This window comes from Myzus persicae, unplaced genomic scaffold (genome assembly GCF_001856785.1).
Source record: "Myzus persicae strain clone G006 unplaced genomic scaffold, MPER_G0061.0, whole genome shotgun sequence".
NCBI classification, from domain to species: domain Eukaryota; kingdom Metazoa; phylum Arthropoda; class Insecta; order Hemiptera; family Aphididae; genus Myzus; species Myzus persicae.
The window spans coordinates 186,945-202,191 of record NW_019103443.1 but is presented as its reverse complement, the minus strand read 5'-3'; the positions used below and the strand labels follow the sequence as shown (position 1 = coordinate 202,191).

Genomic DNA, 15,247 nt, shown 5'->3' with positions numbered 1-15,247 from the left:
GGTAAGTGGTTCCGTAAAAATATTCACCACACCTGTCCTTAAATTAAGCACGTAGTATTCATGTCTTATGATATTATCATTATTATATGACCTAATATTACGGCGTTTATGTGAAAACAAAACTGTTCACGTTTCTCTCGTATGAAACTTACACAATTTCAAATTCATCGATCGGAAATTAGTTTAAGTTTTAATCCTTCCCCCTCTCAACATGTTGGATGTTAATCGCTATAATAAATGTGTCTTATAACGTAGCATGTTGAAATTATTATTTACCAGCAAGTGAGAGTATCCTTAGATGTCGCATGCCGCATAAGTGTTGTATACTGAAATTTCGTAGTTGTGAACACCAACGTAGAAATAATGCTTGTAAACATATCATTGTTGATATATACCCTATACCAATATCAGTGATGTGTATGCACCTAAAAAATACAGAATAATAAACATATTTTTGAAAAAGTTAACCATACATAAACATAATAATATAATATACGTCCACATGAATAACTTAAAAATATTTTACTGCGATCAAACAATTATTAACAATGGTAATAAAACATTTATACACATAGCATTATACCGTATATACAATATATATGACATAAAATATCGTTTGTTAGAATATAGAACCTCTAAAAATGTATTTATTTCACATGATATTATATTATGATATTTTTCTAAAATTTAAACAACAATATAAGAAGTAAATGTATTAATTTTTTCAAAAGTACCTACGTTTTTCAGTTGCTTGTCAAAATAAATTACTTCAATATTTGTCTTAAATCCATGTTAACAATTACCGATGTATAATTAATTTAAAACTTAGTTCACAAATATTTTACTGTCTAAAAAGTAAAAACTTGAGTACTATTTTTAATACTATTTATACATAAATAATATAACTATGTTTTATGTGGGTATATTAATAATAGACAATAAATCGACTATCGGGCCCTGTTGGTTATAGATATTTGAAGGGTTAAATAATGCTAACCTGGAATAAACGATAAAAATAGTTTTGCTATACGAAAAAAAGGTCACCGTTTTATTTAAGTACCTAATATATATAACGATTATAACAATATCAATTTATCGACAAATATGATACTTGTCTTGTGCTATTAGAATATAACTTATTTCTTAATTTTTTATAAGAATTATTAGTAATATTTTAAGATAACTGCTAATTATCTGATCTCAGAAATTGAATATTGATAATTTTTCTGTTTGTGGTTATCACATCAAATGTATATAGTGTTTTACCTGTCTAAGACCAACTGCTCCAATCCAACTAAATCACAAGCAATGTATTCGAGGGCTGCATCGGTAACACGAGGACACCAAGATAAGTCTAAGATTTGTAATTTTGGCAGATTTTCAGCGATCAATTCGATCCCGTCGTCAGTGATTTTACTGCAACCTGATAAACTCAGCACAGTAAGATTGGGAAGTGAGTGAACTGAAAATAAACATAAAGATGTAAGTTATTATTTTATATAGGTATATGTACAGAATTAAAATCTCTACTTTTAGTTTGAGAGGTCCACACTACCAAAGTTTTAAGTGTAATAAATGAATTGTCTATGTATAAATTGTTTTATTCAGTTTGAATTAATTATAATTACCGAATGGATGGTACGAATATTATACGAACAATTAATATTGGACACTAAGGGTTGATGACAAAGGTCAATAAAAAGGGATAGTTTCCATAACTAAGTTTGATAATATTTCGAAACTATTCAGACATGCAAAATTAGAGAAAATGAAACTCCAACAAGAATGTAGCTACATCATAAATAATTAACGATTATGTTAGAATATTTTATTATTTTGCTTAAGTTATTTTTTATGCTTATACAAGTTTCAACAAGAACGAAAATGATTTTTTATGTACAAAAATATGTTTTATTAATAATTTAACCTACTATTTAGTATTTATGTATATTATGTTGTATGGATTTTAATGATTTAATAAATCACTTTTAAATTAATTAATAATATTTGATCGACAGAATACGAAAATAATTAATGAATAAAATGTAACGTTGGTTTTATTATAAGTATTTTACTAGTGCTACTGCAGCTGTATAACTATAAGTAGGTCGATATTTCTGGGACATGAAGAATATAGATAATTATAATTTAACTGACTCTACTTTTTGTGATCATTTTTCTTCCAACCATAGGTAGCTTATATAGTTATGTAGGTACCACCATTATACTATTATATTACGTACATGGTTCCGATAAATTAATATTTTAAAAACAATAGAGTTGTAAAACAATCTTATGCCTAATTTTTTTCCTATACGATGTTATATTTTACGAATTTGGGTTTAATGAATTCGGGTAAATTGCTTTAACGTTGCGCTATAAATATTTTGATAAATTTATTAGGTATGCGAGACACAGCATTATTATGAAGTGTACTACTACAGTCTGCAGGATTAAAGTTATTCACATTTAAATTGGTATACCTACCTACGTTAAAAATGTAGGCATAGGTACCTGCGCAATATATATATATATATAAATATATATATACTACATAATGTATAGTTATTACTTATTAGTTATTAATCATACTGTATGAGATCTTTCACGTTTGAAAATAACTCATGGACTACAGGAACATACCTATATTACCTATAATAATAACGATCAACAAATTAATGTCATCCAAATAATACGTTTTAAGATTTTCACGTTCTTAAGTCGAAACCCTGCGGGATAAGACATGTAAGAAACAGGTATATACCTATAGGAACACTGTCGCTGCGGGCGACTCTAATTAAGGAAACGCGTTCAAGGACGCGTGCGAAAACAATATAATAGTTGCCATTATTCGAGTACTGCGCTCGTACACCCTTTTTGTTACTCTCGTTCGAAGTACTCACCGCATAATAATATGTACCAATATAATATCATATAATATGGCCTATTTAAGTATATATAATATTATAGAGGCACACAGCACTGTGTACATTATAATAGTTTATATTATAGTGTAGGTATTACACGGCGGAATTGCGTTTCTTATATTATTATATGCATGTACGTAAGTAATATACAGATTTAATATTCATTTCGGATCGATAGAAAAATATTATACATACGGCAGGAATATGTATCGCGAGTTGCACGCAGCCCTATACTGTAAATGTGTTGGGGTGACTATGTGCGCGCGTAAATAATATTATATTATATGCTTTTCCTGGCGCTCTGAATCACGTGCCCTTGCCAACACACGACCGAGCGATGTTTAGTAACGATACCTACACGAGGGGGACGAATAAAAGCAGTCGCTATATAACCACCCTTCCTTAAAAAAAAATAAAAATAAAGGGGCCAGGTGGTTACGACTTACAACTATATACTGCCACTGTTCATGTAGAGGATTTCGTATAATAATTTGTCGTATATGCTTCGCAGAGTTAAAAAAAACTCCACAATAAGACGTATATACATACTAATTTTATATATAATATAGGTAAAAGATATATATGTATATAGTGTACACTTTATTTGATATATCATATACAACTTCCCGTATTCAAAATCTTCGAAGGCGTATATATATAATATATATAGTGACATCTGGGCATCTCGCAACCCGGGGTTAATATTATAGGTGTGGGTAACGTAATTTAATATTATACAGGCTAGTCGGAAGGATGGCGGATCACTGCAAATTTAAAAAAAACGAGTACACCGTGGTGTGTATAAATATATATACACTTCGTCGGTTGGTTGTGATTTAATATATTATAATTCAAACATTTGTTTTTAGAATTTGATTTAGTTTAAAAAAAATTAGATTTTTTTATGACGTTTAATAAGAATTAAGAGTGGTTTTTTGAGGTCCTTATCAAAATTTGACTGTGCTTAGTTCTTATGTTTTATACTTGATGTCTTATGAAATACAGATGATTGCAGTTCATTGTATATTTGAATGTATTAATATGGGTTAAGGACCTATGTCCTATATAATATAACAAATCATATAAAATAAGTGTGAACCGGTTACAAATAGCCAATCACTAATTTATTTAGACAATTTTCATACATTAATTAAAAAATATGTTATATAGCAATATTTAATGTATATTATTCAAATATTCATTGGATATAGTATATGAATATAATTTATTTTATATAATAACTTCGAAATTACTAGTTTAAATTTCGATTTTGATATATCAATATTCTTCAATAAATCAACTACTTAAAAATGCCCAGTAAAAAAAAAAGAAGTCCTGATTTAAATAAAAGTTAGTATGCCATCACCCAAGTAACTTTTAAATAAGTACTAATGCATAATATTATGTAGATAATATTACACTAACTACTAATTACATCGTGATGGGCTAAAAAATTGTAAAAAATCAGGTTTTAAATAAAGTATAACAAAATGGACAAATAAATGGGGATGAGAGTGCTTGGTGAATCACTCTGTAGGTACTGCGCAGTGCTGTCTGACATTATATGACTACTGTTTACACGCGACATCGATTTCAACCACGTACCATAAATTTGTTCAACAATAAATACAATAAAGGCGTGTAGTGTTTACACGTTTACATGAGGATTTCGATTATTTCTTCTCGTTTATAATGTGTCATTTATCAAAGTCAGTCACTTAAATGGCACTTAATTTGATGTCTTCGACGTTTTTATTTCTTACACGTGTTCTATATGTAAGACGTAATTCCTACATTTTTTTCTCTGTATAAGTACATACAAAATATATACAATAATAAAGTGCCGATTGTTACTTTTTTACTGTACGTCACAATTTGAATTAAAAGTTACAGCCCCGCAATTTAGTATTTATTCTAGCCACTGTGGGTATTATGAACATACTACATGTAGGTATAAACGGTAAACAATGATGACATAAAGGTTATATTTATACTTATAGAGTGAGTCAACATGTCTGAATGTGAAGTAGGTATGTAAATTTCTTAAATAATGATTGAGCCTTTGTTAACCCTGAATGTTAAGTCATTATATAATGATATATATATAGGTAGGTATCGTGGACAGCCCAATTACCATACCATACTTCAGTATTCCATTATATTATGTACTTGCATTATAACTTGGATCATATTTCTTTATTAAAAATTTTGGTTGATGTATAGATAGCTGATGCCTGATGAATACATATTAATATATCCTATGATATATTATTTACGCGTAATATAATTTATAAATAGAAGAATTAGGTATAAGTATTATATATAAATACCAAGGACTTATTTCATATTTGTCTGCATTCCAATTAATTAATTACAAACATCGTTTTTGTTTGAAAATAATTGTACTATAATAATTTAATAATTATTATTAATATAGGTATTGATACATCAGTGTTATAATATATGAAATGAAAATAATATTGTTTTGTATCTGATTATATAAGTTTACTAATTTTAAGTATACCACCTACTTTTATAAACTTAATCAAAACCAATATTATATGTACCTGTGAATTACAAAGGTAGTATAAACGATAGCATAATAAAATATACGTACAAATCCAATCATCAAATATTTAGTTTTGAAAAGAAATGAAAAAAACTATCGAAGTGTACAAATAAATTATAGCGGTGGACCTTACTCAACTTAATCCAGATATAATAATCCATATTGTAAAATTAGATTACATTTTAAGCCTAATAAAATGAGTTATTAGAGCAAGAATAGAGCATATTAGTTAAACAATAAAAATAATATAAGTAACGTTTGCAACAAATCAGCAAACCCAATTTAAAATAACTCGGTTCTGCAGAATAATGATGCATTATTTTTTTTTAAATTTGAAAGTGATAATATTATCAATTGAGAAAGAATAATACTTAGCACTAATAAAAATGTTTTAAATATTTTGTTAGAGACTATGCTTTGATATTACAGAATTATTTTTATACTTTTTTTCAATTTTCTCATAAATTGACGGGGAATGTAAAAAATGACCTTCTTCGACTTCCACGTTCAATTTCTAATCTTGAAAGGAGCTGTATGGGATATTTTTAGATGTTTTTACTGCCCCGAAAAGTGTTTACCGAATGGAAAAAAATACGCATCGATAAAACCTGCTACATCTCGTTCCGCTCGGAATATTAAACGATTGGGAAACGCAAATGCGATATATTATAAAATATTTTGATAACCTGTCCAAATCAAATGTTTTAATAAAAATAACTACATCATCATAACATTATAATATAGTCCACGGATCTGAAATATTGTTCTATAGACATTGAGAGGCCATTAACCAGTTTGACCGGAGCTGTAATTTATTAGCTACGGGGGAAACGTTCAAAAAAGAATGTAATTAGGTTTTTATGTGTAAATACGAAAATGAAAAATCACGGGACTTTCGGTTCGTTTCGTGAAAAGTAAACACCGTATAGACTACTGTAATGCAAGTTTTGTTCGCAACAGTTTATTTAATTTCCTATCCGCCACCTCACTCGTAATGATAATTTGTTTTGCAAACCAATTATCATAATAACTCCTTAACTTCGCTGCAATTTCCGTTCGTTCGTTCTTCGACGCGAACCGATTACCCATAAAGACGTTTCATCTAAAATATATATTATACGTCATACGTAGATGCAATATATTATTACTACTATAATTGTGGTGGCCGTCTTGTGCAGAACAATAATGCCCTGAAACAATTATATAATATATATTGTTCTATGATGATAGGGCCTAGGGCATTTTCTGCGAGCGGTAGAATAGACGTAGGTAATCTTAAACAATTATTTAGTAGTAAATATTACATTATTATGATTTTCGATGTAGGTATCGATATTATCGTAATAATACTAATAATATGTAGGTAATATATGGTCATACAATAATAATTAATGACATATAGACGTATAGCCGTCTTACCCGTATAATTATCTTACGGCAATTAGCAACATAAAAATATCTGTGTCGACGGCTTGCGTTGTCGTAATAGTGTTCAGTAAGTAAAAAAGTAATCACACCTGTTATATATACTCCAACACATGTCGACGCGAATTTTAAATATTGAATAAATTTGATATTCGTCGTCGCAGTGCGTTGTGTAGGCATACCTATATTATTATAAACTTCAATTTAGTCGAACGCAGTTTTGTGAAACCTGCCGCTACCTAGTCAGTAATGATTTTATTCTGCACGACCGTGTTAAATATTATAATGATCGTATAGTTTTCGTTTTCTATTTTCGAACCTACTACGTTTTATTTTTTGTTTTTGTAGTGATTATTATTATTATTTGTCAGCGATCTCTAAGAAGTTTATGTACAACTGTAATAATTCACGGTTGTATAAATACGAGAAAATCACGTTTTTATTTAGGTCAATTATTATTATTGAAGTACGTTTTCTCGAAATGAAATGATCTATTATTTTTATGTCATATCCACATAGTACTTCTGCAGATATTTTATGTTTATATAAAAGTAAGCCCAACGATTATAACATCATTATTAAATTGGAACTCAAATGGATTAATTTGTATTAAAAATATTAAGTTATTAAGTTATATGTAGATGTATGGATATTGGCGCATTTCAATATAATCAACCTGTTATACATTAAATTATTGTAATTACATGTTGTGCTTGTATCTACTCGGGTTGGAAAAACAGACAAATAAATAACTATGGATATATTGAAATTGTACCTATATGCATACAATTATACAAATATTATTCAACACTGTGAATTTCATTCAATACAAAAGTATAGAAGCGTTAATAATGTATCTATTTTTAAAATAATATAATAAAATATTAATAAATATCATGATAATATTATTTAATTATTATAAAAATAAAGAAAATATGATGAAATTGAATATTAAAATATCGCCTACAACGGTACCTATATATTATACATTTTACCACAGATCTTCCACAAAACAAACAAAAAATATTCAATAATTTACCTGCTATAGAATCTAAATTTCAATTCTTAAAAAAATTATGTTAAATATATTTCGTACACCTTGCGCACTAAATAAATATAGCGAAATATGCTACCGATGAACGAGACTATAGATTTCTTTCCATACAAAGTATCATAAAACCTAGATAATGAATTGAATTCGAAAGCCTCGATCATAGTTAGTGGTTGTATATCTGCGTTAGCTGGGATACTAAATAATAGTAAATATTAATCGATATCGGTTGGTAAGACCAATTTTGAGTTCATAGCCGATAAGCGCTGTACCTTGTAGGGTACCTACCATCAAAGGGAAATAAATAAAATCGTGTGCACAACGACAAAATATATTATCAATTGTAGAACCATCGTAGAGAAGAATAATATCGGTAGCGGTATTTTTTATACAGCTACGTTGTGTATCGTGTAGTGAGAGGGCGTGATGACTTTATGGTTACAAGTTACAACTGGTAGCCATATATTTTGTTTAAAAGTTGAGCTGTAGTCAATTATTGGTATACTTAGGGTCGTATTTAGGGGGACGGGGGCAATGGGGACATCTTCCCCGGGCGGCCAAATATTGTTCTATTTAGGGGCGGCCGGGCACCGCTGTAGCCCGGTATAATATTGTATATTATTATAAAATATTATTTCATTTATTTTTTTGGAAAGAATTCGTTCTATGATGTGGCCATAATTTGATACCGTCATTTGTCAATCAACGATAACTGATAAGTCCTAGCATTGAAATATAGAGTACCTATATAATTAATATTATTTTAACATAACCACTGTCGTAGATAGACAACCATGACATAACCATAAATAATTATAACTAAAATGTGTTATGAAAAATCAAAAAAGTTGATCTATTTTTTTGGGGGGTGGGAGGGCGCAAAAATTGAATATACGGCCCAGGGTATACTTGGTTGCAACTTGGTCATTAGTACACGATACCAAAAAAGTAACGTCCAATTACAGTGCGATTCGATCGACAGTAACGGTGAACCCGGCTTTACTCGAAAAAAGCTTGACATCAGCTCAGCGACTAGCGGAATTAGAATATTTACCAACGGTTCGGACATCGGCTTTAGTCAAATGTGATCTCAAATCGGATATCCGCAAAAGTATCGGTCTGAGCTTGATATTAAGCAAAAACACTCGGCGTGCTGTATTATGATGTGTATAGCACAATCACTCACCAATATTTACAATGCCGTGGTTGGTGAGCTCCCAGCACGACTGCAGCCTGAGCGCGGACAGACTGTTGGACTGCCTGGACGAGAAGAATCCCAAGGCGGCGTCGGTGACGTGGTACGCTTGCAGCGTGAACTCGTTGAGGGCTGGCAGCATCTGAGCCACGGCGCCGACCGCATCGTCGGCCACATTTATGCAATCGCTCAGGGTCAGCGACACGATTCTGGGCGTCAGGCATGCCCATAGGCCGGCCTCCGTGATTTCGTTGCACCCGACTAGCTCCAGTTGCCAAACACCCTGTGCGATAAAAAAAAATTATTATCGTTATTATTTATTGACATCGCTATTACGAAAGTCCGACGATGACGACCATCGGATTCGGCAGAACACAATATATTTCGTTATACCCGCGGCTTAAATAATTACTACACGCAGCGGAACGACTTACGTCCATATTGGTACCTGTATTAGATCGATATTATCTTTTAGATTGTTGAATATGTATTTCATAATATAGGTAAATTTCATTTTTTTTTAGATAGGTATTATAGGTATTTTTTTCATGCATTAACTTATTTCATGATAACTATAGCTGTCTAACCACGAGTAAAAATCCACATCGGTGTACCTACCCAAGTTGCGAAATCGACAAAAGCAAAAAACACTCCCGCCGAGTCTCAGTATAATAATAATACGTGTGCGAAATGTGATACCTGCAATTGGTTTCAAGTTTATAAGCTCTCGTGCAAATTGATATACATTCATGATTCATATATATTATATAGGAGATCATGCACGAGTTCAGTTATAATCAGAATATAGTGACTCGTAATCGTCTTGCTGCACTCTTAAGCGATTACACTTCTAGACGATTACATAAAAAACAACCCGATATAATCGTGTATACTAAATCGAAGGACGATGATCGAAAAGTTGTTGTAACGACGAAGTATATTATCAACCGTTTTATCACGGAATAATGATATTATATTATATTGTCTTACGGAAATTCGTGTAACTACATCTGCTTTATATGAGCTGCGGGTATTCGATTTAAGCTACAAAGTGGTTCTACACATATATAGTAATATACACAACGTCGTTTGCACCAATAACATATTTCTTGCAACCTTTGGTGCGTTCAAAGGCACCGTAGAAGACGTACGACTATACTACCCACATATATATAGGTACCTAGTCATTATAGTGAAATGCCAAAGAATGTATGTATACATTAATGAAAAACCTTTGATGTTATTTTATGAGTTTTGTCTATAATATTATATTGTTACAACGGTGTTTACGTTTCGCTAATTGAATATTGTCATTGACGTGTGCCATTTTACTTGCCTTTGTGTCTGCAAATACATACGAATTAATTTGATTTTAATTTATTTTGTTCTGTTATAATATTTTATTCACTATAATATAGTTTCCCTTGCGGCAGCAGCTGTGTAGTCACTTGAAAAGCATTATATACCATCAGCTACGCGTTAACCTACCCTGTTCCAGGTTTCCGATTTTTGTCAATGAAAACGTTATGACTCAACTGTCTCATTATAACAACAAAGGTCATTGTTAATTGGCATTGTTACACGGTTCATTCATCGTTCACAAGATTTTGAATTAACACGCTGTATATATGCAGCACGGCGCCACGGTGAAACCGACTGTAGTCTTTAAGACAAATTCAATGAAATTCTTAAACTATGTGCGCATAATATAGCGATTGAGAGACTTTTTTTAATCAAAAATAATCAAAAACTCATTATAGACGTTCGGATAAGGTGCAAGATAATTCGATTTTTAAAGGTGTTTAAATTATACTTTATTCGGCGACACGTCAGAATACGTGAATGCGAATAATTTTAATAAATAATATATTCTAATAAAATATATATATTTAGGTGCTCTCACAAACAGGCACGCACAAATATTAAACAAATACAAAATATAATATTAATATGTAACTAGGTAATATGACACAATGTCTATTGATTGACGCTGTGCGTACCTCTGTAAAATGTATAATTAAACATTGGTAATCGTGTTAAACTGTTGTATGTACCGACTACCGACTTAATCGAATTCACAAAAAAACTCGTGTGCCGCCTATGTAACGCCTGTATACTGAATATATAATACACTCAAAATACAATATACATAGACTAAATATTATGATGTATAATATACATACATATATATGAAGCGAATTCGAACACATCCGAATTCATTGTCTTATTATTATATTATCGGGTATATTATAAAATTATATAGGAGTCAGGAGGTATACCATCCGGTCGCGATACAATATAATACCTATACGTATTTACTGTGTGATACGCATGTCCTACAAAACGTAAAATGTTTAATGTAATGACTCGTGGGTGATGTATATATCGACTTAGGATGGCGTAGCAGCTGCGAATTAATGTTTATAAAACGACATGGATATTTTATATTATCATAGGATGTTAAAACGTTAAATAAACACGAGTAACGACCGACGAAATAGTGTGTTATTATGTGTTATGTGTATACCTATAGATATACGACCATCGTCCAAAAGGGTCCAAATCGCCGTGTTAAGTGTTACAATGCATTTAAGTGTACGTATAGGTATCATATATAGTACTGTTGCGACGGACGTACACATACCACAACGCTTCGTTTGGATTTACAGTTCAACGACTTAACATATTATTCCGTGTAAGCGAATTAAATATTAATTGAATTTGTTGACTCAACTGAAATTTATGACCATGTAAATTATATAATGTGTATTGGATACATAAATTGGAACGGCACACGAAACGATAGCTCGAAAGCTCCATGACGATATATATAGATATAGATTACTATATGTCCGCATAGGTACCATATATGTGGTATATAGGTGCCACGAACATTGCACGAGATACAAAACGTATTTAAATTATTTCATTCAATATTATATTATATTTAGTGATCGATACACACACACTGCAGATACTAGTCTGTTATCCGTACCTATAATTAATTTTGTTATCGTATATTATATACTTGTACACTTGCAAATATATACATAGCCACATAGGTAAAAATAATGCTTAATATTATTGTCATCTAAAATTTTCAACGGGCGCGCATGTCGCACAAACGCAAATCCACCAGGATTATAGTGCTGGGAGTTAGGTCTTTACATTTTGTTGTGTTTTGTTTTAAAACTTTTTCATTTCACGCATCATGACGCACCACCCATATAGGTTGTGTATAATTATATAGGTATTATTTATCTGCATATACGTTTACATCATTTTGAATGTAACTATAATATTTTTGGTGCGTCTTCTCGTTCATCGGGTGCATAAATATAAAAGCATTTAACAAACACGTGCCCACATTAAAAAAAATACAACAGCACGCGTCTCCACTCAACGTCGACTGCCTAAAGAACCTAACCTCAGGTGCAAGACTCAAATAATATAATATAATCATACCGGTGATCCGTTTGACGTAAGACGCTCATTGTTTCAAAAAAACTATAGATATTTTTGAAAAAAAATTTAACGTCATTTTAAGTCATTGAAAACAACATTTTTCTAAAAAATATATTTTTACTATTTTTATTGTATCGTATTTTAAATGTCTTAATTTTTAATGGCAACATGCATTTTTTAATTCTTTTATTCGAAAAAAGTTTTGTCCAAAAGTTTTGTTTTAGAGCGACTTAACATTATGTAAGAGAATTATTTTCATAAACGTCAGTGCTTTCTGAAATAACGAGGGTCTTGCGTTAAATGATTCACCCCGTAAATATATGCGTATGGTGTCGTCTATAATAAATAATAACGTCTCGACGATCGATGATAGAATATCGTGTGTACGCATAAATATGACTCGAAATCATGACGACGTATTAATTTAATATAATGCCTTGCACCTGAATTAACCGTATCCATAAAAGCACTTCAAAATATTAACACCCAAAACCCGCTTATAACCAGGAATATTTTTAACATTCGAATTAACTGAAACTTGAATAAAAAACTCTCGAAACCCTGTTTTTTATTATAAAACTTTCATGTGTTATGTATTTTTGTAATTAATTTAGGGCTAGACATACCCCTAATATGTTTTGTTAACTGTTATTATTGGGTCTAGACAACTATTGATAATAGTATAATAATTATACTAACTAATGGACAATACTCATTATGACATACCTAATGTAGTAAATGTTATGTCGATACACCATATAGTAACATTTTACAAGTTAAAATAATATTCCAAGAAATAATATCACACAAATTAAATATAGGTTCATAGTTTTCAAATTAAGATTTTTCATGGACTTCCAACACCCGTGTTGACCCAAGCAGGATAGGTAATAGGTTATAGGTAGTTTACATAGTATTATGTAACATTTTTTTTTTTTTATTATTTATCTTGAGCTATAGGTAATATCTAACTATGGCCATTAGCAGTATTAATATAATGAGCATACGTCTGGCTCTCCATGAACCCAAATAAATAATTAGGGTGCAAATCCCTGTAATAATATAATGGAGTAGGTACTGTCGTTTCGAAACAAATAATATTTATTGATCGTAAACAATACGCGTCAAACCCAACAAGTTGCGTATCCCTAAGTCACACGTATCCGTGATTTATAAATTCATATATATATATATATATATATATATATATATATATAGTTGCACTATTATTGTGGCGAGTGACGATGATGTAAATCGTTTAAATGGATATTTGTCTTGCGGAAGTGCGATTTCGATTTGTTTGTGTTGTTGTTGTTGTCGTCGTCGTTGTCGGGCGGACGGTAGTTGTAAGGGATGTGTATATAGATTTAGGGAATTCGCATTTAGGCAATATACGCGACGTGGCAATAAGAATTCGCTTAGGAATACATTTGGACTTGAAGGGTTTCCATTCGGTAAATTCCATGCATTCCGTCGTATTTTAGAATAATATTGCATTCCTTGATTTTCCTTCAATCCGTTTTATACGAATGCGGTGGCGTGACAGGCGTAATTCGGTACAGACACGGTCTGCCCGACGGTGCAATATACACATACCTAAATATATATAATATGCTCTCTATCCAGTGTCCAGGGTACCAATCGTGGGAATTTTTATTTGCATCCTAAAAATTGATGTGTATTTAAATTTTAAGCACTGTGTTTTTCAAGTGAATTTTTCACAATTGAAAAATTAAAATCCGTATTTATCAAATAATATCTCAATGGCGGTTCGTCATTTATTGGCATTCTTTTACAGTGGGTACCTTTGTTGAACAACAATTTATTCTGCGCATCGAATTGTATGGCTTTTACATTTCAAGAGCTGTACTACTTTATATAGTTATATGCATACTATAAATTATCAATATTATACTATTGATCTGATAAATAATAGCTGTGACGTAGTATTCTTAGATTATATTTTTTAAAGTTTTAGTTGATAGAGAAAATAATCGATTAGTCGTAATAATAGTGTGTAATATACACACTTGATACGGGAATATATAGTTAATAAACCTAGAATGTATAAATTTATAAAATAAAATCTCAAATCAATTTCTTTCTCGAACCAATTGTTCCTAGTTTTATATTTACCATTTTTAGGTTTAATTAAATATGACATTATTGACATTCATACATTTAAAACAATTAAATATTGCTTGTGATGCAAACGATTATAATTGACGTTTATCTAAGTTTTTGTTAACAGTTTTCTGGATGAACCCTCAACCCTACATAGAATCATACTTTGTTACTATTGAACATTTTTTCTCCGATAAAATCTTGAGCCATGAATCATCTCTTCTACGTACGTTATAGTTCTTAACTTTTCAAAAAACTTCTTACCACTTTTTCTTCTTTTATTTTTAAAGTCAAGTTCACTCAAATTGTATTGGAATTTAGCAATTGTATAAAAGTATAACTATATTATTTATTATTCTACAGTATTGTAAAATTTAATAAGTTATTATTAGGTATTTAGGATAGATATCCAGATCTTGTATTTATATAAGTAGAAAATATAAATCATATCCTAATTTGTATTTTATTATATTTTGAACGTAATTAAACCT

At 30.6% G+C, this 15,247-nt stretch overlaps 1 protein-coding gene across 1 annotated transcript in view; it reads right to left on the bottom strand.

Annotated features, from left to right (window-relative positions):
* Window positions 1–15,247, bottom strand: part of LOC111034542 (F-box/LRR-repeat protein 16) — a 30,407-nt gene that overhangs the window by 638 nt on the left and 14,522 nt on the right. Inside the window, exons 2-4 of the mRNA XM_022315815.1 lie at window positions 9,159–9,450; window positions 1,267–1,462; window positions 277–425 (exon numbers count right to left, since the gene is read on the bottom strand). Coding sequence (XP_022171507.1) covers window positions 277–425; window positions 1,267–1,462; window positions 9,159–9,450 — 637 coding nt within the window. The remainder of the gene's footprint in view (window positions 1–276; window positions 426–1,266; window positions 1,463–9,158; window positions 9,451–15,247) is intronic.